This window comes from Protopterus annectens, chromosome 4.part0, assembly GCF_019279795.1.
Source record: "Protopterus annectens isolate FY-2018-M chromosome 4.part0, PAN1.0, whole genome shotgun sequence".
Lineage (NCBI taxonomy): Eukaryota > Metazoa > Chordata > Ceratodontiformes > Protopteridae > Protopterus > Protopterus annectens.
Window position 1 is genome coordinate 858,872,017 of NC_056733.1, and position 27,488 is coordinate 858,899,504.

Genomic DNA, 27,488 nt, shown 5'->3' on the forward strand with positions numbered 1-27,488 from the left:
GGATCCGAGGCCCGGACCGGGGATCTGGAAGACCTCGACAGCACCCTCTCCACTACCTCAAAAGCCGAAGGAGAACTACTTTCCCCAGGCTCCGAAAGTAGTCTCCTCGGCTCCGAAGCAGGGATCGGAGTCGGAGCTGAAGCGGTCGGATCTGAGAGAGAAGTGTGCTCTGACCTAAACTGCGCCAGAGACACACCAATCCCCATGTATCTGATGCTCGGCCCTCGGTCCCAACAGCTAGGATCTGACACACTCGAGGGTACGATTGGCGTCGAAGATACCGGAGCTATCGGCACCGACGAAACCCCAGCTCCAAAAGGGCCTGGATTCGATGACTCCAAAACCCTAAGGCGGGTCGGAGAAGGAGTGATTGGAGCAAAGAGAGGGGCTGTGCTCCCCCCCGGGGGGGAAGCAAGAGCACCCCCATCTGCATTTGGGTCTGCAGGAATCGACACATCATCCGATCCATGTCCGCATCGGTAAGGCTCCTGGTCGACCTAGAGGAAGTCGTTGAGGTGGGCTGGGAGGGCCGCCTCAATGACCTCGAAGGAGACCAGTACTCCTCCTCCGGCTATGGCGAGAAACAAGGCGAATGGCGCCGAGAGGGGGAGGATCCGGAGACCTTTGAGGGAGAACTAACAACTTTCGATGGAGAGGCTGAGGGGTGAGCCTCAGCCCGCCTTTTATCAGACCTGTGCTTATCTTTTTCTTTATGACTCTTTTCTTTAGAGACAGAAGCACTAGAGTCCCCCAAACTCTGCACAGCAGAGTGATTTTGAGTCCCAGGCAGAGTGGGGGGAACTATAGGCACTGCGGCTACGGTAGCAGCCTGAGCCTTTGAGGGGGAGGAAGAAGAAGCCGAGTCCTAGGGAAGTAAGCCCACCAGGATCAGCTTGTTCTTCCTGTCCCTAATTGCCCGGGGATTAAAGGCTGCACAAATTTGGCAAGCCGTTGATAAATGGGCCACTCCCAGGCACAAAATGCACTGAGTGTGGCCATCAGCTGGGGAAAGCTTATGGCCACACTCAGAGCACTTAGAAAAAACGGCCTTGGGCCCTTCAGCCATCACAGATACACACACCCAAACACTAAGGGGGGAGGGGAACAACTACGAATAAAACTACCACAGAAAAGGGGTTCTAATACTCTAATTCTACTAGGGGAATTAATACCACAACACACGCTAACTAAAAACTTAAATTTAAAGATGTTTTCTTAGAGAGAAAAAAGGTAACGATCTCACCAAGCCTAAGGAGCTCTTCACAAGTAGCTGCTTCAGCTGCGACAAACTCGATCTGAGGTAATACAGTAGGCAGCAGGGGATTGTGGGTAGGGGGAGGAGCTAGGAGCTCGGATCTTTTAGCTAGTGAAGCTGCCGGCTCGGATCCGAGGTCGGATCCGATACCCACAGGTTGCAGAACAAATAAAGTAACTACTTCAGCTCAAGCTGTTATGTGGCAAAACCAACTCTGCCCCTCCCTAGGAATTCCCCAAGGTTCCATCCTGGGACCACTTTTTTTTACCCTCTTCACCAATCAGCTTCCAAACAGTATTCCTAAAGCCTCACTAGTGCAATATGCAGATGATACCACCATAATATGTGCAGCCAAATCAATTGACATCCTTCACTCCCTAACACAAGTATGCTTTTCCTAGCAGAAACTTGAATTACAAACCAAAGGCTTATTCTGAACCCAAGTAAAACAAAGCTAGTAATCTTTAGCTCCCACAGAGTCACACCTCCCACTGATTCTTTCTTCATCTCCTCCTTTAACAAGACCACAGTCACCCCCACAAATCATACCAAACTCTTAGGGGTTGAAATAATCATCTTAGATTTGACCTACATATTTCTATAGCCATAAAAAAGTATATAAAAAACTTGGCCTACTGTATCTCAATAAAAAATTCCTCACTGACCACTCCAAAACTACAATAGCGAGGACTCACCTACTATCCACCCTACTTTGTGCCTCCCCATTGCTTACAAATCTCCACAAATCTGACCTAAACAAACTTGATAGTTGTTATAATAAGATAGCCAAATTCGCTAAAACCTCTCCCGTCAGAACACATCACTGTGAATGACTAAAAAAACACAATTGGCTAGAACTACCACTACTACTTCAACTCAATCAACTATCACTAGCCCACAAAATAAAACATAACTCTGAAAACACCCCAGCCCTACAAAATCTTTTGCAACCCTATACAACCACCAGGCCCTTGAGGTCTAACACACAAAACCTCCTCAAAGTAACCAAATATAGCAATGAAGCTGGTAAGTCTGTCTACAGCCACTGTATAGCAAAAACCTGGAATTCCCTTCCTGCCCACATAACTGACAACAAATCCCCATCACAGTTCAAGAAACTTGTTAAAACTCAATTTTTGAATAATCGACTGTGCTCCTGTATCCCCCCTGGCTAATGTCTCATTAGAACACTTCACCTAACTTAAGTAACTCTGCTAAGCCAACCAATCATAGTACTGTACCCACTTAGGACTGCTAATCTACTGCTAACCCCATCTCTCCAGGAGTTAGGGAAAACTACCCCAGCAATGTTGTGCTTTCCATAAGCAACTAAAACCGGAAGACATACTGTAAATCAATTTGTTATCCTTCTGAACTAAAACCAGGCAAAGACATATAGTAAATTAATTTGTTATCCTTTTCAACTATAGCAAGCATCATCTGCTCTCTCGAAGCCTTACTCTATGTCTCTCTGCTTTTACTCTGATAGTTAATCTATCACAGGAATCCTAAACTTAGGAATATCTTCTAAAATGTAATATTATATTGTAGAGAATGATTGTATCCTATCTGTTAGTTAATATGTATGTCAAAGTCTCTTCTATGGAAATTGTATGTCAAAAGTCTGTCCTTAAAACTATGTTTTGTTAAAAAAAAGTTGTTCTCTTGGAGCCTTTCTCCCCGCCCTCCACTGAAAATGGACTTGTAATCCAGTTGGACTCTCCCGGTCAGCAAATGTAAAATAAAATAAATCTATTTCTTGGAGATCAAAGCAATTGTTAAGGGTGTATGGTTGACCAAGTCTGCAGATGACTGTAAACTTAGTGCCAACATAATCTCTATGAAGGACTCAACAATTCTCCAAGAGTGCCATTCCAAAACAAATAGCTGGTATCAAAACCACAGACTAAAAGTATGTTCCAAGAGATGTGTAATCATGTCCATCAACAAGCATAATTTCCCTTATAACAATCACACTGGTAAAACACTCCTGAAAGTTAATCCCTTAGGGATTTGGGAACCTAGGATGATGATAAAATGCCCTTTGATCACCACATAACTAATATAAGGAAAACAGTTTTCATCACACAACTTAAATCTAAAGGTATAGCGTTCATGGATGTAATTATTTATATGTACTTGGTTCACATCATGCTGACCACTGAATATAATTCCCAGTTTGTTTTTTACCTGACCAAACACTTGTCATGAGTAGAGTGGCCACGATGTTTTCTTAGTAAAAAAAAAAAAATCAACAACTCTGCAGACCATCTCATACATCGGATGGTGCAGTGGTGCAGCAGTAGCACTGTTGCCTCACAGCAAGAGGTTCTCTGGTTCTATTCTCTGCTGGGGTGCTTTCTGTGTGGCATCTGCATGCCTTCACTGTGTTCATGTGGGTTTGCTCTGGTTTCCTCTCACATTACAAATTTTAAGTATTTTTCTTCAGATTATTTGTTAAGATTTCTGCATTGCCGCCTACTTTTTGGTGTTTTCCAGCCTGCTAAACTTGATATCTGTATTAGGAACTGTATTTAGAACACATCTAGAGCCTGTTTACTGCATTTCCTGTGTTGCACTTATTTTAAAATGGTCTTTTTCTGAAAACTTGCATTTTACCTGTCTCTGGCCTAGCACTCAAGTGTGGGGTCATTTACTGCACTGTTCTAACCTGTTTCTACTTGTGTATCTCTGCTATCTTTAAACAAAGCAAAAAATCTTGCTTTTTTCCCACTTTCTGAAATTTAAAAAAAAGTTCAGTTACAGATTTGCTGTTCTGAACTGTTTGTAAGTTTCCTGGAGGCCATTGCTTGCTTGGGCTAAAGGGAAGTCTCTGTGTTCATCAGTGGTAAACACTGAACAGCCTGCCTCCCTCTGTGGGAGTGGTTACTGCCTAGAAACTGTAGTTTTATTGGCCATTTTTGTTCAATTCCAAACTCCTTGATCCCCCTCTCTTAAAACCCGATTGCCTCATGGTTTCGTCATCTTTTCAGACTTGTTGGCTGTTGGTGAAGCATCCACCAAGAGGAGAAAACACTGAGAGAAGAAAGAGCCACTTTTGAGATTTGAAGTATTTTTCTTCAGATTATTTGTTAAGATTTCTGCATTGCCGCCTACTTTGTGGTGTTTTCCAGCTTGCTAAACTTGATATCTGTATTAGAAACTGTATTTAGAACACATCTAGAGCCTGTTTACTGCATTTCCTGTGTTGAACTTATTTTAAAATCGTTTTTTTTTCTTAAAACTTGCATTTACCTGTCTCTGGTCTAGCACTCAAGTGTGGGGTCATTTATTGCACTGTTCTAACTTGTTGCTACTTGTGTATCTCTGCTATCTTTAAACAAAACAAAATAAACAAAAAAATCTTGCTTTTTTCCCACTTTCTGATATTTAAAAACAAAAGTTCAATTACAGATTTGCTGTTCTGAACTGTTTGTAAGTTTCTTGGAGGCCATTGCTTGCTTGGGCTAAAGGGAAGTCTCTGTGTACATCAGTGGCAGTGGTAAACACTGAGCAACCTGCCTGCCCCTGTGTGAGTGGTTACTGCCTAGAAACTATAGTTTTATTGGCCATTTTGAGTCAATTCCAAACTCCTTGAGCCCCACTCTCTTAAAACCCTCATTTGCTTGTTTTTGCGCATAGCGCAGCATCGGGCAGCACCACTTAATCAGGTTTGAACTATTCCCTGCTCCTCAAAGTCTGCTCTTCACTTTTTCCCTTAGAACTGTTCCAAATCTCAAAGTACGCACTCTATTTTCCTTCTAAAACCCAGCAATAGCTAGGATAAGTGTCTTATAAGTAAGCACTAATAAACTAAAGCACTACACCCTCTTATACTCCCTTTAAGTACTTGGCTCCCTATTGGTCCTTTTTGATCAAGTCAAAAAGTAATTCCTTATACTATTCTGGCATGTCCAAAAGTCAGTTTCAGGTTTACTCTCCAGTCCAGCTGGTGAATATGGGAATCTTGAGGCAATGTTACAATTGCCTTATGTACACAGACCACCCTCTTCTCTTCCCAACAAGCTCAAATATATGTGAGAGATGCAACTATATAGCCAAAATGGAGGCTGAGCTCTCTCAACATAGTACTGGCATGGTCAGCTTGGAGGAGAAGGTAATCACACACACCACAAATCCAGTCTCACATAGACTTATCGCAACAGCAAACCAAGCACATAAACACACAAAAACATACTCGGAGGCTCTAAATAAAAATCTGCCCAAGCAACAGAGACCTCCAAAGCAGACATCCAAGCAACTGCTACCCCACAACAATACCCACATATCGCATAGTTGACAAAGTCAGTGTGCCACACAGTCACAGCCCTTAAGGCTAAACAACACACCTAATACACTTGTAATAGGTGACTCTATTGTCAGACACACTGACGTCCCTCTCACCAGGCTGAACAAGGAGAAGGTCACTGTCAGCTGCCTGTCGGGTGCCAGGATCCGCCACATAACACAAGCACTCAGGTCACTCCAAAGCAAGTACAAATATGACTCCGTCATTGTCCATGCTAGTGTGAATGACCTGAGACGTACCTCCCTGGATTACATGAAAAGAGACATAGATGAGCTCTCTCATCATGTGGCCCAGGCTGGTATGACCCTGACCTTGAATAGCATCTTACCCACAACAAGAATGATACCACAGTATAAAGACAAAATGATCAATTTCAACAATTGGCCAAAGTATTGGTGTCACTCAAAGGAGATCCAGTGTCTGTCAGCCTAGGATGACATGCTTGATAAGCCACGTTGCTTCGCTAGGGACGGCTTGCACCTGTCACCCCTGGGTTTTCAAATACTGGCCAAGGCTCTTGCCACCCCCAAAGTGCCTTTTTTAGGCAAGGCTCAAAAGACAAACCCACCTCCTTAGACAACACAAGGAAAAAGAAACTAAGGGTAATGCTGCTCAATGCCAGAAGTCTAAACCTCAAGATGCATGCACTCGAGGCTCTCCTCAGTATGGAGAATATTGATATCTGTGCAGTAACAGAAACCTGGTTCAAGGCTCCCGAGAGCACCCCAGCACTACCAGGCTATACCTCATACCATGCTTTTCGGCCCCAAAACTCGGACCGAACCACAAGAGGAGGGGGAGTATCCATATTCAAAGATACCAATACCTCCAGGCTAGTGGCACTGCACAAAGCATCTCAGACCATCCATGTGCAACTAACACTGGGCAAAACTGCCTTCCAGTTTGTAGCCTGCTACAGACCACCCTCCCAAACTCAGGAACCCCACTCGGCTTTCCTGAAGACACTGGAGAATATGAAGGTCTCTCCAAACACCATTATATTAGGTGACTTTAACTACCCAAACATAGACTGGGAGCACTACTCAAGCCCCAGCACCCTAGCCCAATGGTTCCTAGAATTTATAAACTCAAATGCTATGGAAAAACTGGTCACCACTCCCACAAGAGGGGAAAACATATTGGACCTGATCATCACCAACATGGGGAACTCTGTTCCATACCAGAGGTATACCCCTCATTGGTAAGATCCGACCATAAATTAATCACTATGGACATCCATATCCTGTCCCCACCCCCAGCAAAGGAAACCATGGTCAAAAACTTCTCAAAAGCAAACTTCCCACTTCTCAAAACCGAGCTGGAATCCTTCAAAGCCCCAGGGCCAGTGAAAATACGGCCCAAATCGCAGAATCCTTTACAAACGCATTCTATGGAGACCTACAGGAATGCATGAATTGTGCTAGCCCAAATCAAACCAAGATGCACTCCTCCAAATGCAGGAGACCTGTCTGGTGGACCCCAGCCACAAATAAGCTGTACAACAGAAGGAGGAAGCTACTACATGATAGAGCAAAATCCCTGAAAGGGAAGGCAACTCTGATCAGTACTAGCAAGAAACTACGATCCCTCATAAAATCATCTAAGGCTAGCTTCGAAAGAAAAATTGCACAAGACGCTAAAGATAATCACAAGGCTTTCTTTAGTTATGTCAGAAACCTGGGTGGAAACTCCCAGATATGCTCTGAGTTAGTGCAAAATGACAAAAAATACACTGAACCCACAGACATTGCCAACATCCTGGCAGACAGGTTCAGTGCAAACTTCTCCCCCCTCTCCCCCACAAATGAGCAAATGACTATCCCAACAGAGTGTAGCCTTCCTGACATCACAGATGCACAGGTGAGAGCTGCCCTTTCCAAAGCAAAAAACACAGCATCAATGGGAACAGACAGTGTCCCGGGCTGTCATTTACATGAGCTCCAAGAAGAACTCAACCCTCACTTAAAATCACTGTTCAGTCTCAGCCTTACAACAGGATATGTACCCAAAGAATGGCATACAGCAACAGTGGTCCCACTCCATAAAGGTGGTGCCACAACAGACCCCGGAAACTATCGTCCTATAAGCCTAACTAGCCTGGTCTGCAAAGCTATGGAGCGTATCATCATGGAACTCATAAACAAAGACATTGGGAACCTCCAAACACTGGATCCTACCCAATTCGGCTTTGTTAAGGGCAGATCTTGCCTCTTGAACCTGGTCAATTTCTTTGAAACAGTCACCAAGGCCATAGACGAAGGGAAGGTAGTTCACACAGCCTACCTTGACCTTACAAAAGCCTTCAACACAATACCCCACTCGGGCATCATAAATAAGCTCACCAGCTTAAATATCAAACCCTATGTCACAAGATGGGTTGCAAACTGGCTTAGGGACAGAGCCCACATGGTCAGAATTGCAGGTTCCATGTCAGACTCTAAACGAGTTACGAGTGGCGTCCCACAAGTCTCAGTCCTGGGACATCTCTTGTTCGGTATATATTTCTCTGAGGAACAGGCTAACACAGGAGGACTATGGCTAACAAAGTTTGCAGATGACTGCAAAATGGGGGCCATAATCGACTCGCCGGCTGACACAAGCATCCTCCAAAAAGGTCTCGCAGATATGAATAACTGGTGCCAGAGTCATGGCCTAAAGCTAAATGCCAAAAAGTGCATAGTCATCCCTTTTGAGAAAAACAAAGTGCCCACAAATTACCACATAGGTGGTAATCCATTAAGTACGGAAGAAGTAATTAGGTATTTGGGGACCCAAGTAGATTGCACTCTCTCCTTTGACGATCACATTGCCAAACTGGTTAGAAAGACATTCTATATAGCCCACCTTATCACGAAGGGGTTCAAATCTAGATCAAGAGAGGTCATTGTGCCCCTCTACTCATCACTCATCAGGCCCATAATTGAATACGATGCCCCATTTGGGATGTATCTTACCTGATGCCTGCTACAACTAGAAAGACCCCAAAAGTACCTCACCAAGAGGATAAAGGGACTCAAACAGATGCCCATACGCAGTTAGGCTAAAGAAACTCCAGCTCTACTCAGTTGCTTACTGCCTACTCAGAGGCGATCTGTGCCTGACGTATAAAGCCATGTCCAACCCAGAATTAATGGACATGCTCCACCTCAAGAAACCCAAATCCATCAGAACTACATGCTCCAGTGACTTAAACCTCAGCACAGAAATAAATAGAACATGCTGGAGGGACAGATTCATATCCCAGAGGCTCACCTCACTCTGGAACAAAATCCCAATCCATGTCAGACAGAGCCCCTCAATGACCCTCTTCAAGAAGAATCTTGACGTTTGGATGGGAGATCATAAATTTACCCCTGGGATCTTTTCTGTGTCACTGTTAGACAGAGGCACGGTAAACTAACCTTAAATGGGCTATCTTCTGTGACCTACTATACAGAGGCACAGTCAACTAATCTAAGAAGGATGGCGAAAGCCAGACACACTCTGGCTAGGCTTGTAAATGCCCTTGGGCAGATAGCCTAGCATCAACCTATGAATCTATGAACCTATGAACATGTGTCTGGAGTGTTTCTTCTGGGCATTCACTGAAAATTGGCTTTGTTCCAAGTCAGACTTTCCTGGTTAACAGATGTTAAATGAAATACAGGCTACTGAGTGGTGAAACTGTAGAAAACAATGTAACAAACAGATGCTGCAATTTAGACCACACATGGAGTGCAATAGCACTCAGGTTTGAAAACAAATACAATATTGGCTTTTAAAAGCCGACATTGCATTAAAAAAAGATTGTGATTGGGTTATTGCATTTTCCCTTCTCCACCCACCCTAACCACACTACTGTCACAGTAATATTATTAAATGGCACATCTCCAGTTTTGGATGGAAGCAGGATTATATACTCTGCCTGCACAGATTATTACAGCACTCAGGTTCTACTTAAAAAAAAGCTTTTTTTTTTTTTTTTTTTTAACTTTTAAACTGTAGCAATCTGCTTGGTACAATGTTACAAGCAGATGCTACAGTTTAGACCACACACGGGGTGCACTCAGGTTTGACCCCAAATCAATATCTGAGATGCCATTTTAAAAGCTGGTATCGCATTAAAGAAAGATTGTGATCAGATTATTGCAGTTTTCCCTCTCCATCCACCCTTGCTACACTATTGTCACAGGTAGGGGAAACATTTTATACAATTTATGCAAAAAAAAAAATCTCTGGAGATCAGGAGCATTTAGTATCACTGTGTAAGCACTGAGAACTGCGGCTCTTGAAAGTTGGTGTCATGCCTCTCAACTGTCTGGATTTTCATCTCACATTTTGAGTCTGTTCCTCATAAAGATTGTGGTTTTCTGAATTTTTGTGGCAAATCTGTAAGGATGGAATTTACTGCATAATGTCAATCATTTGAGTTTCAGACTATATATCCTTCAGAAAATGAACACCAGGCCTTTCATTCTAGCAACTAAGAGCAATATTTAAAAATGTGTCCCTATTTTTGGGGCTTTGCATACCCATTATTTTTATCTTTGTCCAAAAAAAAAACCAAAAAACAAAGTAGAAACAAGTACAGGGCACTATGTGAAGCAGGAAATACAAGCTCGGAGTGTCTTTTTCCACAGGGAAGTTAAACAGGACTGGGATACAGGTTTGTGCACCTCTTTAAAGAAACTTAGTACCGTGGGTGGAATTGTTAGAAAATCATTACTGATGTCACAAACAAGGAGGTGATTAACTAAGTGGGTGGCATTGTTTTGAGCTTCGGTCAGATGCAATTTTAGTAAGGAAAGAGTGCCCCTTTAAGGCAACTGATGAATAGGACTGCAGTCCTCTTACCATGAAGCATAAAACTGGATTATCTATCTATCTATCTATCTATCTATCTATCTATCTATCTATCTATCTATCTATCTATCTATCTATTTATGCATTTGTTAACTGGATAAGTGCAGTGGCCAAAAGGCTATTCTCAGGCATGATAAGGGCCATTTAGGACAATATAATGCAATGAATGCAACAAACAAGTAGAAACAAACATAAGAAATTTGTACTGGCAAATACAAGTTGCATTGGTAATTCCCAGGGAGTTATATGATTTTATTGAATTAATGTATTGTCAAACCCTGGAACAATGAGATGAGAACACCAGAACATAAAACATTGCAAAACCTAAGTATCACAATCTGCATCATCAAACAGAAGGCACCTTGCTAACACACAGCTGTCCTGCCTCTGCCTGTCTTCCCTTCAAAGATGTGTATTGCAATACTTAGGTATTGCAGTGTTTTACATTTTGATGTTCTCATCTCAACATTCCAGGGTTCAATGATACAGCAATTCAATAAACTCATGTAAACCCTAGTCAGAATATCATAGTAGACAAAATATGTTAAAAATGTACTACTTCGGAGAGATGCATTGATTATTGTGTGAATGCTAATAATTCATGTAAGAAGTTTCATAATGTAACTAATTGGAAAAAAAATGAAGGACTGATAAAGTCTATGAGCACTAGTGCCACATTAAACGATGATAGTGATTCTGTTTTTTCATTTGTGTTACTTAGGTGAGTGATCAAATATCAGAAAATAAAAGTTATAGCTTACCATAACATTCCATCTGTGTTGTTGATCTTCACTAATTCTTGACAGTGGGCTCAGTTCCGAGCCTCTGTACTGACTCGGCCATTTACTTCAGCTCACACCTTCCAAAACTCTCAAGGTAGGCTCTACCCATAATGCTCCTCTCTAAATGACCTCAGATCGAGTTTGCCTAAATTACTGGCAGACAAATGGTAAATAAGAAGAAGAGACCAGATATGTGTCCCTATTATGAACCCAGTACTGGAAGAACTCAATCCACTAAAAGTCTCAGTCTGGGGGAAGGAGGGCAGGAATGTCAAGGATTAGTGAAGATCAACAACACAGATGGAACGTTATGGTAAGACATAACTTCTTTATCTGATGTTGTCAATTTTTACATAATCCTTGACTGTGGGACACAGTCCCCAGCTACCTGAATCTTGGGAGGTCTCACAGAAAGATATTCCTAAGCACCTTCAAACCGAATGATGCCCGTCCCCTAGAGATCTGATCCAATTGGTAATGAGGGATAAAGGTATGAGGAGAAGACCATGTGGCTGCTCACAAATGTCATCCAAAGAAGCTCTGGCATGAAAAATTGCAGAAGTTGCCACAGCTCTAGTTGAGTGGGCTTTCACTGGATGTGGAAGGTGAAGCCCTTTTGAATGACAGATAAATGTAAAACAATCTCTGAGTCATTTAGCAAAAGTAACCTTGGTAACTGGTCAAGCAAATATCAGCACGAACTCAAAACCAGCAGAACTCGTACAGTTCTAATTTCATTGTGCTATGGCTGATTTTTCTTCAAACACAGTGCTATTAGTCATTCTGAAAAAGTCCCTACCAAGGGAAGAAAGTGCTTAACCAGTAATAAATTCAATCTTCTTGACTTATGGCTGGTGTCCAGTGCTGGTTCTGCTGACCTTGGTAACTGGGTTACCCAAGGAAAGAGAGGAAAAGACAACAGATAACTGGTCAGATTTTCTGAAATCCTTTGTTCTGTGAAGATAAAATTGTAGTTGTCTGTGAACATCTAATAAATGTAGAGAATACTCCCCTTTATTGGAGAAATTAGGAAAAAAAAGACTGGTAGTTGCAATGTTTGATTGATACTGGATTCTGAGACTACCTTCGGTAAGAAGGATGGATTAGTCCTGAGGGAGACCCTGTCCTGGTGAAATATTATGTAAGGGAGGTTTGCAGGACATGGCTTGAATTTCAGATATTCCTCTAACAGAATTTATAGCCACTAAGAATAAAGTTTTCCAACTGTGAAACTTTGTCACATGTAGCTGAATGTTCAAAAGGGGAAAGAGTAAGGGATTGTAGAATTAGGGTTAGATCTCATGAAGCAATGGTCTCTTTAAATGGAGGTCTTAACATTAGAGTTCCCTTCAAAAGGGCTTTACAAAGCTTATGTGACATAAGAGATGACCCATCTATCCCTGTATAGAAATTAGATATCACAGTTAAAAGGACTTTAAATTGTAGAAGCTGAAGAGACAGCTTGATAAAGGTCAGCTAAAAAATCCAATATTTTATGCATGGGGACTGTATAAGGGTTCAGATCATTACTGAGAGCCCTTGTAGCATATTTGTCCCATTTACTTTGGTACAGTTTCCTAGTAGAAGGTTTATGATGGGCCACAATGATTTGACAGATGGGAGAGCAAAGGGAAGAAGGTCTGGCAATCATGGGAATTGGAGAAGCCATGCAGTGAGCTTGAGATGATGGAGATTTGGATTAATCATTCCCTCTGGATAAGACAGTAGATTTGGAGCTGGATCCAGAATCTATGGTTTCCAAAGTAGATGAGGCAAAAGAAAGGGAAACCAAACTTGTCAAGGCCAGAACAGAGCAATGATGATTGTTGTAGTCTTCAACCTCTTGGCTTTCTTTAGAAACTGAGATATCAGGGGAGTTGGAGGAAAGGTATAGAGGAGACTGGGAGGCCAATCATAGAGAACACATCTCTGGGTGACTCCCACGGAGAGGGGATTAGGGAAAACTAACTTCTGCACTTGTTGTTCAGAGGGGATGCAAATAGATTGCAGCAAAATTGGCCCCAGTGTTGGAAGATCTTTTCCATCACCATGAAATTGAGAGGCCACTTGTGAGGCATCAAAATAGTTCTGCTCAGCCTGCCCGCTATCACATTGGAGCTCCCTGGGATATGCATTGCAGTGAGAATGTGGTTGGAAGAAATCGCCCATTGCCAAACCCTGAGGGCTTCTCGACAAAGTGGTTCTTCCTTGTTTGTTGATGTACCAGACCACTGACATGTTGTCCATTTGGACTGCTACTGTTCCTAGGGGAAGGGCATATTGAAATGTTTGCAATGCTCTCTAGAATATTGATGTGCAAATTGGCCTCCAGAGGGAACCAAGTGCCTTGGATTGTCCTTCCCAGATAATGTCCCCCCATCCTATCTGGGAAGCATCCGTGGTCACTGGCTTGGAGGTGTGGAAGAATGAAATAACAGCCTGAGAGAATCTCGTTGGAGTGGAGTCACCACAACAGTTCCTGTTTGCAACGATTGGTAATTAAGATGTGTTGTGACATCAGCTGATCTATCAGAGACCACTGGGAGGCCAGAAGCGATTGGAGGATTCCCATGTGATATCTGGCTAAAGGGATTAGAGTGACTGAAGCTGCCATCAAGCCTAATGCTGGTAGGACTAATCTGACTGGAACACTTCTGTTCCAGATAATCTGGTGAAGCAAGACCTGAAACCATATCTAACAGAGCTCTGATGAATTCTAGCTGCTGTGATAGCTATAGATTTGATTTTTCATAATTTATTGCAGTGCCTAGAAAAGTGCAGAGATGCAGAGTGTAATCTCTTGCTCTTTCTAGCTGAAGCCTGGTGGTAGAGGTAAGGAGCCAGTCATCAAGATATGGAAAAACTCAAAATTATTGCTGTCTGAGATGAGCTGCTACCACTGCCATGCATTTTGTAAGCATACTGGAGGCTGTGGTGAGGTCAAAGGGCAGTGCTCTGAACTGGAAATTACTGGCTCCCAGCTGGAATCTCAGGAATCTCCTGGAGTGCTTGTCCATTGTTATGTGGTAATATGCATCCTGAAGATCTATAGAGTGCATCCAATCATCTTTTTCCAAGAATGGAAGTATTGTCTGTACTGACACCATCCAGAATTTGGTTTGCTGAGCTGCCTTGTTGAACTGGCTGAGATCCAAAATGGGTCTCCAGTCCCATCTTTTTGGGCACTAAAAAGAATTTTCAGTAAAACCGGATCCTGTTTCATCTGGTGGGACTTTCTGCATGACGCTTTTTTTGAGCAGCTTTTGAATTTCTATGACTCCTGCTTCCCAATGACTGGGTGGAACATCCAGGAGTCTTTTTTTGGGTTTTTGGACTTGAGGAAAGTGGAGTATTGTAACCTCTGGAAATGATTCCCTGCATCCATATATCTGATGTTATCTGTTGCCAGGTGGATTTTTGCAGGGATAATCATCCCCCAACTGCCTCGAGAGGAAGGCAATTGGGCCTCCATTCAGGGGTGCTGGTAGGAATTACCAGAGAATGTATCTCCGGACTCCTAGTTCTGTGGGCCTCCAATGCCTCGAGGGAAAGTACTTCCCACTCTGCCCCGGGGAAAGTCTTTGCCACATGAGTCTTGGATTTTTTGAACCATAGCCTCCCACTTCTCTGACTCCTGGAATAGGACCGTTGAGGAGTGGAGAAGCATACACCTGTGGCACAAAGGGTCTTCTTATCCTTCTCACATCTAGGAAGTGTGTCTTTTACCTTGGGAGCAAATAGGGATGATCTGTCAAATGGAGCATTGACAAACAAAGATTTAAATGGCTCCACAAAGTCACACAAGTGCATTCAGGTGTGTCTCCTAAGGGCTACACCTGAACCTGCTGCTTTTGTCATCTCTTTGGCTGTGTGGGCAGTCAGTCTCATGGATGAGTTAGAAATTGCTTTGATGGTAGCGAGCTGAGAAGAAGCTTTGTTTTGTGCCTCTTCAGCAACTGCTCCTGAGAGAATATCTGATAGTTCTTTAATTAGATGTCTCTGTAACCTGGTAAAGCACACCATATAGTTCAAAGACCTGGGAGTGAAGGTCGATGAAGCATAAACATGCTTCCCAAATCTATCCATAGTCCTGGACTTCTTGTTAGAAGGATGGATAGTAGGACTTTCCTCAGCAAGTTCCATTTTGTGGCTGCCACTATCACTATGGCATCTATGGGAATACCTTTAGCCCAATGTTGTTCTTCCTTGAGAGCAGAAAGGATCCAGTCAGGCCTCTTGGGGATTGGTTCGATGGAGTCAGAGATTTTCCATACCCAATGGGTGATCAATTTAATGAGGTCATCAGTGGGTGGAGAGATCCAAGAGGTAGAGGGTTGGGTACAAAGCCTCCAGGTATGCCAACTCCTCTGGTGAAGGCTGGAGAAAAGTCCAGCCACCCCTCTGCTTCAGGATTTCCAGAATGTCCTTGAAGGAAACATCATCAGCGGTGACTGGGGGTAACCTTCCCCCTCAACAAAATCGGTATCCTTAGTGGTGGACTCCTCTGGGGAGTCTAAGTGCTTCCTCTTGCACTATTTTTTTGCAGGGACTTCCTTAGGGGGATGTTCCAGGGAAGTATTTGAAGAGGAAACTACCAAGGTGAGTCTTTCCTGGGGCTTTTGTGCCCTTTGTCCCAGGGATGAGACTGATGGAAGCTCTGGTAGTAGGGAAGTATAAGTTTGGCCTGACAGGGATGGCAATGACTGGGTGTCCACAATGGACAAGGTCGTCTCCATGATTTAAAAGGCTGCCCCCCCATGGAGGGATAGGAGCCCAGAACCGAAACAGACTCCTGCTGAACAATGGTCCCACCCCGCACCAAAGAAGTGACCTCTGAAGCTGAAGCTTAGGTTGGGCCAATGAAAGCAGAAGCGCCAAGAGGTATGGAAGGCTCTGAAATTAAAAATGTCAATCCTTGCCCCTTGGAACTGGTAAAAAAGTCCTGACCCCAGGAGACCTGTGGTTCCAAAAACCCAGAGGAGCTCAAGGCAATTCTCAGTTTTGGAGAATAGGTTCTTACTGGAACCGAGACAGTCGGAGCTGGGGTGGTCAATGCCAAGGGCTCCAATGACTCAATTGGAGTTGTAGGGGGAAGATGAGATGGCGTTGTAGTAAGACCAGTCCTAGTGCCAACTTGGCTGGGAACCAAAGAAGAAGGTAATCCCCTCAGCATCAGGAGCTGGTCCATCAGCCTCATGATGTCCAATTCCAAGAGGCTCTTAGTGGATTGAACAGACAAAGCCGAAGGAGACCTAGGGGGTCTCGGTCTGAGAAAAGGACTTGGTGGTCAGTCTTTGAATGGATCAACCAAGGGAAAGTACCTAGACCTTGGTAGAGAAGTCAAATTTATCTGCTCTGGTACCAATAAAACATCTGGTGCCGAGGCAGTAGAAGTTGAATACGAAGATTTAGTAGGTGCCATGTTTTTCTTGCCATTCGATGTTGACAGAGCTGTTGACACCGAAAGCTGTTTTGATACCTTTTTAGGTGGTTCTGAAGAACTTCTTGGAACTGAGTAATATCACTTTTTGTGCTTGGAAGAAGAGAAAGATGAGGAAAGTGAACTGGCTTCAGTCCTAGACCCAGATATGGCCTCTTCAAAGTCCTCTTTTAGCATGCCTTTCAAAATAAGTTTGTTGTTCCATTCAGTTATAGTTCTGGTAGAGAACCTGTGACAAACTGAACAGTTTTCTTGAAGGTGTACAATACCCAAACAGTAGACGCACCAAACATGCCCATCAGAATTGGGCATTTTTCTGTCGCACTTTTGGCACCTCTTAAAACCCGGACGTGCCCTTAGAAGGTTTGACAGGAGAGTCAGATTTCTCAGGCATTTTTTTAGAGGATGCTCTACATACACACCCAATACACACAGAAAAAAAAAGGAACAGTCAACATTTTTTTTGATAGAAATAGAAGAGGATACCAACTATGGTATTCAACCAAAGTCTGTTTTGATGCCTTTTTAGGTGGTTCCGAGGAACTGCTTCGAACTGAGTAAGATCACCTTTTGTGCTAGGAAGAAGAAGAAGAGGAAAGTGAACTGGCTTCAGTCCTAGACCCAGATATGTCCTCTTCAAAGTCCCCTTTAAGCATGCCTTTCAAAATAAGTTTGTTGTTCCTTTCATTTATAGTCCTGGTGGAGAATCTGTGACAAACTGAACAGTTTTCTTGCAAGTGTGCAACATCCAAACAGTACACACCAAACATGCCCATCAGAATTTGGAATTTTTCTGTTGCACTTTTGGTACCTCTTAAAACCAGAAGTGCCCTTAGAAGGTTTGACAGAAGAGTCAGATTTCTCAGCCATTTTCTTAGAGGGAAAATGTACACACACACCCAATACACACAGAAAAACAAAATGAACGGTCAAAGATTTTTTTTTTTGGTAGAAAGAGAAGGGGATACCAACTGTGGTATTGAAGAAATACCTATAAATAGGTATAGGAGAGTACCAACTGTGGTATATAAAGAGAAAACTAACTTATGGTAGAAGGAAAGGGTAAGATAAAACACACACACACTAAAAAGAGAAAGTGAGAGGAGCTGTTAGAAGAATAAAGTATTCAGAAGCAATAAAAGGATAAAATAAGGTAGAATTGAAGAAATGTATGAAGAAAAACTTATTTTAAGCAACTGCCAAAACTCAAGAGCAGTCCTACACATCTGACACATGAAGCGCCAAATGAGATCTGAGGTAATTTAAAGAGGAGCATTACAGGTAGAGCCTAGCTTGAGAGTTTGGAAGGTGCAAGCTGACGTAAATGGCTGAGTTGGTTCCAAAGCTCGGAACTGTAGAATAATAGGTGTGCTGTACTTTTAAGAAGCATTTCCAAGATCACAAATTAACGATGCTTAAATTGCAAAATTACAACTTCAAAATAGTCTATACAAAAGGCACATTTCTTTATCTGGCTGATACCTTATCCAGATCACCCAGAAATACAACAGAACAGCTTGATGCAGAGAATTTTGACTTTGATGTGATGGAAGTGTGTAATTTTTCTAACACAAGACTTGATGAACTACAAAATCATACAATGACTGATCCAATTTTGCAAAAGGGCAGTCACTACATCAGTGTTGGATGGCCGTCAAAGCAATCTAGTGTACCACCCGATGTGCAACCTTACTTTCCTTACAGAAATGAGTTGTTGATGGAAGATGGCATTATTTTCAAAGGCAATAAAATTGTCTTTCCTATTTCCATATAACAGTATATCCAGATTTTTCATAGTTGTCACCCAGGTTCTGAATCTACTAAGAGAAGGGTGAGAGGACTTGTGTTCTGGACTTCTCTAACGAAAGACATTGATAGGCACTTTCTTCCTGTTCAGTATGTAATAGTACTAAACCACATTTGCAGAAAGAGCCACTTCAGCTAAGTCAAGTCCCTGAACTACCTTGGTTAATAGTAGCTACTGACATATCCGAGTGGAACAATCAACATTACATGGTACTGGTAGACTCTTATTTGAACTGGTTGGAGATCGATCTACTACCTAATCTAACTTCTACTACAGTCATTACTAAATTGAAATGCCATTTCTCAGTCCATGGCAGTCCACAGAAATTAATCTCTGACAATGGTACCTAATTTACCAGTCAACTTTTTCAGAAATTTGCAAGGGAGTGGGACTTCATACATGTTACTAGTAGTTCAGAGTATCTGCAATCAAATGGACTTGTTGAATGTGCAGTACAGAGTGCAAAGCAGTTACTTGTGAAGTCAAAGTGTGATAATACCAATGTTTTTTTGAACTTACTCTCAAAAACATACCCCAAGATGGTATATTTGGCTCACCTGCTCACAGACTTCTATCCAGGCAAACCAGAACAGCATTGCCTATCAGTTCTAGTTTATTGAGTCTTAAAGATAAACACAACAAAGCCATTGGAGGTCAGTTATCTAAAAAGCATTCTTTTCAAAAGTCCAGTATGACAAAAAGAGTAGATTTCTTCATCCATTGAAAGAAGGAGAGACAGCGAGGATAAAAACTGCAAAAGGTTTCGACCGATTGGCCAAGTAACAAGTATATGTGCAGAGCTAAGGTCCTATTCTGTTAAATCTGAGGGTGTGGAGTACAGTAAAATTGCAGACATTTTCTTCCTGTAGCAGAACCAACATTGCAGCATTGTTCCTGTGATAAAGACTCTTACTCTTAAAGCAATCCAGATGATATTCCTGTTTCAGAATGCATCTTGACTCCTGATACTGTTCCGGCAGATGGTCCCAAGGTTCCTAAGATTGAACAGTCAGCAGAGACAATCCCAGTTGCTAAACCAGATCCCAATTTTTATGTTACACAATATGGTCACATTTCAAAGCCTAGTGTGAAATATACAGCAACTTGGACATAGTTTTATATATATATATATATATATATATATATATATATATATATATATATATATATATGTGTGTGTGTGTATATATATATATATATATATATATATATATGTGTGTGTGTGTGTGTGTGTGTGTGTGTGTGTGTGTGTGTGTACCTAGCTTTGTATTTTATTATTTATTTATTTATTGACATTTGTTAACTGGGAAAGTCCACTGGGTCAGGGACCCATTTTCAGTGGAGGCCCGGAGAGAAAAGCTCCACAATAAACAATTAAAAATGTACACAGATGACATCAATTTCTAAAATGGCAAAACAGTAAGCAAAAGTTAAAGGTTATAATAAATAGAGATAGAAAAAAAATTAAAACATTAATATACAGGGAAGTAAATATTGTGGGAAGAAATATCCAAGGAACTGTTATGGCTAGGCTTGTATAGGCCCTAGGGCCGATAGCCTAGTACCAACCTATGAACAATATAAGACTTATTAATATGAATCAGAAACTTATATAAACATAGTTAACTGTTGGTATTGTAATATAAGCAACTGAGTTGTTTCCTTTGGCGTTACATGAAACAAAATAAAAGAACTAGAAATCATGGCAGTCAATTGATGAAGAAATGGTTGTAGTAGTAGACAGCAGTAATAGAGCTAATGCTGTCTGGGTAGAAATGTATTTTGAGACTATGGAGTTGGCTTAGAAATTAAGTAGTCCTGGTTTTATGGTGTTTTTTTATTTTGATTGACAATGACATTTGTGGTTGTCAAAAAAATAGGTTTTTAATGTTATTTTGTATGTCTTTATGCAGTCTATTTGGGTAATATGGGAGGGTAGGAAGTTCCATTGTTTAGCAATGCTATGTGAGAACAGGCATTGTCCAGCTCTTTTACTGGGCTTGTTTACACTTAGAAGTAATCTATTGGAGTATCAAAGGGTGAGTGCAGGGACATAACTTTGTAGTATTGATGACAGTGCTTGGCAGTTATTTGTTCTATAAATTAGTTTATGGGCTAGCATTAGCTGAGTTTTGCAAAGATAGTTAGGGAAATCCAACCAGTTCAGTTCATTGATTGCTTGGCTATGGTGTGAGCGGTTAGGCTTTCCCGAGTCAAATTTTACTATTTTATAGTAACAGGACTGAAGCCTATAGCTGAGGGAAGAGTGAAGGTTAGTAAAGATGGTGCTACCATAGAGTAAAGTAGGAATGAGTAAGGTACTTGCCAGTTTTGTTTTGGTGTTATTGTCCATGTAAAGTTTATGATGATAGTGTTTGCCAAGTTTAAAGAGTGTTTTCTTTATTGTGTTGAGAATGTATGTTTCAGAGGTGACTTGTCATCAATTGTAATGCCTAGTAGTTTGGCAGATTTTACTATTTTTATTTCAGTTCTGTCTTTAGCATAGATTTTGAAGTCTATATCTGGTGCTTTTGAAGAGAATAATAGAAGTTTTGTTTTATGGCATTTAGTAGCAGTTGAGAGTTGTTTAGCCAAGATTCAATCTATTGTGTGAAGGCATTTTGAGTAGCTGAGAGTAGGTCAGAGAAATTGTTTAAGGTAGAGATTATAGTTGAATCATCAGCGTATTGGATATTCGTACCTAGTTGTGTGACTTTGTGGGGGTCATTAATAAAGATGTTGAAAAGTAATGGACCCAGAATGGAATCCTGTGGGACTCCTATGTTGTTTGACAGGTAATCAGAGTGAATGTTTCAACATTTTACAGATTGTTGCCTATTATTTAGGTATGATGTAAACCAGTTGAGGGATGTGGAGCCACAGCCAAGTTTAGTCAACTGGGTCAGAAGTTTAGTATGTGAAACTGTGTCAAAAGCCTTAGATAAATCCAATAGGATTACTGATGTAGGGTGACCTGTATCTAAGGTTTGTTGACAGTATTGGAGAGCAGGCTGTGAGAGCAGGAGGTGCTGTGCTGTGGGTGAAAGCCATGTTGAGTGGGAGACAGGAGATCAATGTCAATAAGGTATTTGAGTAATTGTGTGTGTACACATTTCTCAAGTATTTTGGATAATGGAGAAAGTATGGAAATGAGGTGATAGCTTGAGAGGTCATGAGAGCTTCCGCCTTTATTTAGGGGAGTGATAATACATTTTTTCCCATAGATGTGGAACATAGCCTTCTATGAGAGAGCAGTTTATAAGAATACTTATTGGATATGCAATTGCATTTGCAGCTAGTTGTAAGTATTCTGGGGGAAGGTTATCTGTGGAAAGAAAGCAGGGTTTGAGTTTGTTTAGTAGTTTATATATAAGGGATGTGGGTATAGGTTGGATAGAGAATGAATGAATTGTGGGAGCATTGTAATTTTTGTCAGGAAGAACAGGTGATTTGCCAGTTTGTTTGGAGTTGTATGTATTTTGGGAGTGTGGGTTTGGGTTTGTTGGGGAGTCTTTGATTAAGTTTTGCATGGTGATAATGAAGTGAGTATTGAAGTCGTGGGATATTTGCTGAGGGGTCTTATCAGGTGCAGGAGATGGATTTTGAATAGTGCCAGGATTAAAAACGATGGAGACCTATTTCCAGAATTTCCTAGGATTGTTTTGTAGGGATGTTAGCCTAGAGGAAAAATAGTTTCTTTATTTTGTATTACTAGTTTTTTTGGCTCTATTTCTTAGTTGTTTGACGTTAGTTTCATTTTGTTGTGTTCTATCTTTTTGCCAACCTTTCCAAGCTTTGTCACTTTGGAGGATGCATTTTTTGGTTATTTTTGTTAGCCATGGGGCATGATTCACTTTTGTTCGCTTGATATGTATGAGGGCTAAGCTATTAAGTGTATCTAAGAAGAGATTATTAAAGTAATTAACTGCTTCATCTAGGGAAGAGTGTTTAATGGGAGCCAGTTAAGGATTTTTAGAATGCTTGAGAATTTATTTTGGTCAAAGTGGGTGAGATTTCTGGATGTTTTATAGGAGTGAGTCTTGAGTATATGAGGGTGGGTGTATGCTGGGAGGTGGTTACTTAGTATATTGGGTAGGGTTCCAGAGTTAGAGTTGTTCTGTGGGTGAGTAACTAGTATCCAGTCAAAGATATATTCTGAACCTGTAGATAGGCCGTGGGTGGGAGTATTGTTAAGCTGGGTAAAGCTGTGCAAATTTATGCTGTTGGCTGGGGAGTTGGAGGTAAGATTTTGCCACTTAATATTTGTATTTCCTTGGATTATAGTTTCATTTGATATGTTTAGGTTTATACATGATAAGAATTATTCTAGGACGGGAATGTTTGGCCTGGGGGATGTAGACTACTGCAATAGTTAGGGTTTTATTGTTGTTTAATTAAAGAGTTTTTAGGATAAATTCTTGGTTTTGAAAGGCAGGGGCTGGTTTGGGGTAGGGAGTGACATTTAGGGAATCTTGGTATATGTATGCAATGCATAATTGCATGATGATTATTCCTGTGTAAAGTGCATATTTGTCAGTACCATTGACAATGCCTGACTCATTTCTCAAAGATGGAGGATGTAGAATAACAGGTGTGCTGTGTCTTTAAGAAGCATTTCCAAGATCTGTGTGCGCATATAAATACCAAGCCCATGTTAGCTTTAGTGCCATTTTGAAGGTGCAGCCAGAGTGTTAACATGTATGTGCATGATAGCTAGTTTGTATATACGTTAACGTTACTTAGCCTCGTTTATGATGTGTTTGTATAATAAAGCTGCTTGAACAAGAACCCATGATGTTCACCTGTTACTTCTTGACCAGGTGAGCGACAGGAACTGAGTCCACAGTCAGGGATTACATGAAGACTGACATCAGATCACATATTTTCAAGCTTGACCTGGGTGTGGTACAGTGTTTCAAACTTAAATGGAAACAGAGTCTTGAGAACATGGGTAATACAGTGCACATTATAAAAATAGCACACACTGCAGCACTAACAACTGTGAGGGCAAACACAGATGTAAAGATATAGCATTACATTAGCCCTTTTTTAGGTAGAATATGTCATTACTATCTGTGTGCTCAGTATTTGAAATTAATGATTTTAAACACATTCAGTATTTGTTTCTACACTGTGGATTCCTTTTACCTATCCTAGCTTCTCACAGGTCACACACCTCAAAATATTAAGGGAATTTATTTAACTGCAACTATATGTAAAATAATTCTATACTTTCAGTTTATATTTGACCACATGGAGAACATGCAGACTCCACAGAGAAAGCATCCCAGCCAAGAATCAAAGAAGCAGAAAATTGAATAGGAGAACCTCTTGCTGTGAGGTGACAATGCTAATTGCTGCACCACCACAGCCTTACTGGTACCCGTCTGTCACAAATCACTCCGGACACTCTTCTCCAGAGGCTCCACCCTGCCTGCACTCTCCTCTTCACGTGTCTTCCACACTGACCATCACTCTGAACTATTGATCCCAAGTATTTAAAGTCATCCACCTTTGCCAGCTCTACTGCCTGCATCTTTACCATTCCTCTGTCCTACCTCTCATTCACACATACATATATTCTGTCTTAATCCTGCTGACCTTCATTCCTCTCCTCTGTAGAGCATATTTCCACCTCTCCAGGGTCTCCTCAACCTGTTCCCTACTCTCACTACATAGAGATCACAATGTCATCCGCAAACATCATAGTCCATGGAACTCCCATCTGATATCATCTGTTAATCTGCCCATCACCATTGCAAATAAGAAAGGGCTCAGAGCTGATCCTTGATGTAGTCTCACCTCCACCTTGAACACATCTGTCACTCCTACTGAAAACCTCACCACTGTCACATTGCCCTCATACATATCCTGTACCACTCTTACATACTTCTGTGCCACTCCCGACTTACTCATACAATACCACAACTCCTCTCTAGGCACCCTGTCACACACTTTCTCTAAGTCCACAAAGACAAAATGCAGCTCCTTCTGACCTTCTCTATACTTCTTCATCAACACCCTCAGAGCAAATATTGCATCTGTAGTGTTCCTTCCTGGCATGAAACCATACTGCTGCTCACTAATCATCACCTCCCTGCGTAACCTAGCTTCCACTACTCTTTCTCATAACTTCATGCTGTGGCTGATCAGTTTTATCTCTCTGTAGTTACTATAGCTCTGCACATCACCCTTATTCTTAAAACTTGGTACCAATACACTTCTTTTCTACTTCTCAGGCATTCTCTCACTTTCTAAGATTTTGTTAGTTAAAACATCACTGCCATCTCTCCTAAACACCTCCATGCTTCCACAGGTATGTCATCTAGACCATCTGCATATAACATGCATTTTTGCTCTTTATACTTTTACCAATTCACCAAATAGGGTAAATTAAAGGAGATTGTATAGACTTTCAGAACAATGAGTATCAGTTAGATATGCTGTTAAATGATATTTTGTTAGTGTACAGTTTGCTATAGCTTGCATTGTACTGGATGGCCCAAGTGCAAAACTCACTTTCAGCAAAATATGGCCTGCCAGTTATATTTCAATGCCACAAACAAAATGTAAGTGCCGTTCCTCAATAGTTTTTACTTATTTTCTTTAAGGGGAAGGTACTAACACCATATTTGGTTTGGGAATGAATAGTTATTATAAGAGAAGCTGTGTCTCTGTATGATAAAGCCATCAAACATTGAAGTCTTGCTGTGAATGGTCAATGTACTGAAAAGTGTACACAGTACTATATGCAGCAAAGGATCCTCTCATGATTACATAAGGATTAGTAATAGGTGATTTAATAATTAAAGGGACTGACTTGTATTTGCAAGGTATCTAAATTATGCTTTCTCTTTTGTGTTTTCCCAGAGCATGGATGGACTGTCTTATAATAAAACATCAACTGATGTATGTATTTTGTGAGTTTCACATGTACTGCATGTAAGATCTGATGAGATTGAAAAATCTCATGAAAATGTATGGTTTGGGATGTAGCATTATTTGTATTTGCTCTGGAGACGAGTCTAAAAATGCCAAAATTATTCATTGATCCTGCCTTATTATGATATTACAGAACAAACTTGCTTAAGGTAATGTAACAGATACATTTATTAGTATCATGGACACTTGGTCACAACCATGACACACACGTGCTAACATATGTCTTCTTTTAACAGATTTAAAACAAAGAATGGCTGAAATTCAAATGCAGAATAAAAGAACCGCTGAACAAACGACACTTACTGAGGAAATTGTTAAGCTACTGATGGAAAATTATGGAAAAAATTTGGATTCTTTGAGAAAAATAATGGAAGACAATGGAAAAAGATATGCAGAGGAAACTTTGCGTTACTATATGAAAAGAGAGAAGGAGCTGGAGGATAAAATTTATATGCTAGAAAATAAGAAATCCTGTCTTACTTCATAAAAATGCATTCAAAACAATTAAAAGTTATATTTACTTTATTTTATGCTCAGAATAATTGTAAATAAAGCTTACATTTACATAGCTATCTACTGTAGCTGCCACTACCTTTACATTCAGTATGTTTCTGCTTCCTTCATGACACTGCATACCTTGTTAGCCAAAAGCATATTTTTTTCTGTGGAACACATCATTATCAACTGGCTTCAACTGGACTATTACTTTAGTCTTTCTGATGCTGCAAATTAAAATATTGGCAGTTGCGAACTTGGGCATATGATAATTTTACTAGTCACAGTACATTGTTTATGATATTCATTTTGAAAAAGATCTTGTCTTCATCTCACCATCTCTTCATCACATATAAATGATTGGGTATATTCCTTTTATCTGAGGGGAAGCTTGTCAAAAGGTATATAATCAGTTTCCTTATTTTTGTCTTCCTCTAATCGAATTGTTAAAGATATCAATACCCAATTGATCAATCACTGTCAGGGACAGAGAGAGAACAGCTCTGTAAGAAGATACCAAACTGCTAACATATGTCCAAGACAGTGTGATCTTTGATTGGTTTACATAAGAGGCAGTAAGTGTAGGGTTCATACCTCTCAGTTATCCATGATTTTGTAGAACACTCCTGATTTTATCTCATATTTTTCCCTTGACCAAAAGATTTTCAGGTAAATCACTGTGAATTACTGTCAGACAGAAATGCCAAATATTAGAACTGCATATTTGCTATTATTCAGAAAATGATGGCTGATTCAAAACCTGTTGATGTCCATACATGGATCACCCATGATTTAGTCCATGGGTTAGCACTCCTTCAACATTTGGGCAGACAATTCCCCATTGGGGCAAGCCTTTCTATTCTGCTACTTTTCTGACTAAAAATTGAATTGTACTTTTCTATCATTTTGTGTACTATAGTGGAAATGTGTTTTCAAATTCCAACATTACCTAAAAAAATTAACTGCGGTGGTGGTGCTGCGGTAGCGTTGTCACCTCACAGTTAGACGTTGCCCGTTCGATTCTCAGTTAGAGAGTCTTCTGTGTGGCGACATGCGTGAACGGGCATTCCTTCCATGAAGGTTGTGCATTAGGCCCGGCAAGCCAGCACGTAAAACTCTACTGCCATTCATTAGCGGACCGGAGTTCCGCTGTGGCGACCCCTAACTGGGAAAAGCCAAAAGACACAAACAAACCTAAAAAAATTAATTGTATAATACATCTGAGTGGTCATGTCCCATGACACAGGATAAGTTGGTACAGCTAGTTTATCAAACATTGTATTGTGTGCTCATTATTTCTTATAGTTTTGTAACCTCAGCCTGAATTCTTTATAACAATTGTAGCCATATTATTTGTGCGAGTGTCTCTGCTTCATGTAGCAGGAAAAGCTAGAAAGCCTCCATTTGTGATAGTACGAATTTCAAGACAAAAGACTATTAGATCTACAGAAAACAATGTGCAGTGTCACCCGATTTTTTAATGCAGCCATTCTAGCATCACCAAATGCATCTTTTATATAAGGGTATTTAATTTTATATAAGGCTATTTGTTTAAGATCACCTATAAGTAATGTTTACTTGTGATTTGCATAGTAGAGCTGATCACCTATAAGCAA

The 27,488-nt window shown here is 40.9% G+C and overlaps 1 protein-coding gene across 3 annotated transcripts in view; it reads left to right on the forward strand.

The window, feature by feature from the left end:
• The window catches only part of LOC122799629 (colicin-E1-like), a 782,744-nt gene extending 755,845 nt beyond the window's left edge, over positions 1 to 26,899 (forward strand). For all 3 annotated transcript variants that reach the window (XM_044068818.1, XR_006364485.1, XR_006364484.1), the window contains one exon: positions 25,614 to 26,899. In XM_044068818.1, coding sequence (XP_043924753.1) covers positions 25,614 to 25,864 — 251 coding nt within the window. In that variant the 3' untranslated portion in view covers positions 25,865 to 26,899. The remainder of the gene's footprint in view (positions 1 to 25,613) is intronic.
• The last annotated feature ends 589 nt before the right edge of the window (positions 26,900 to 27,488 follow it).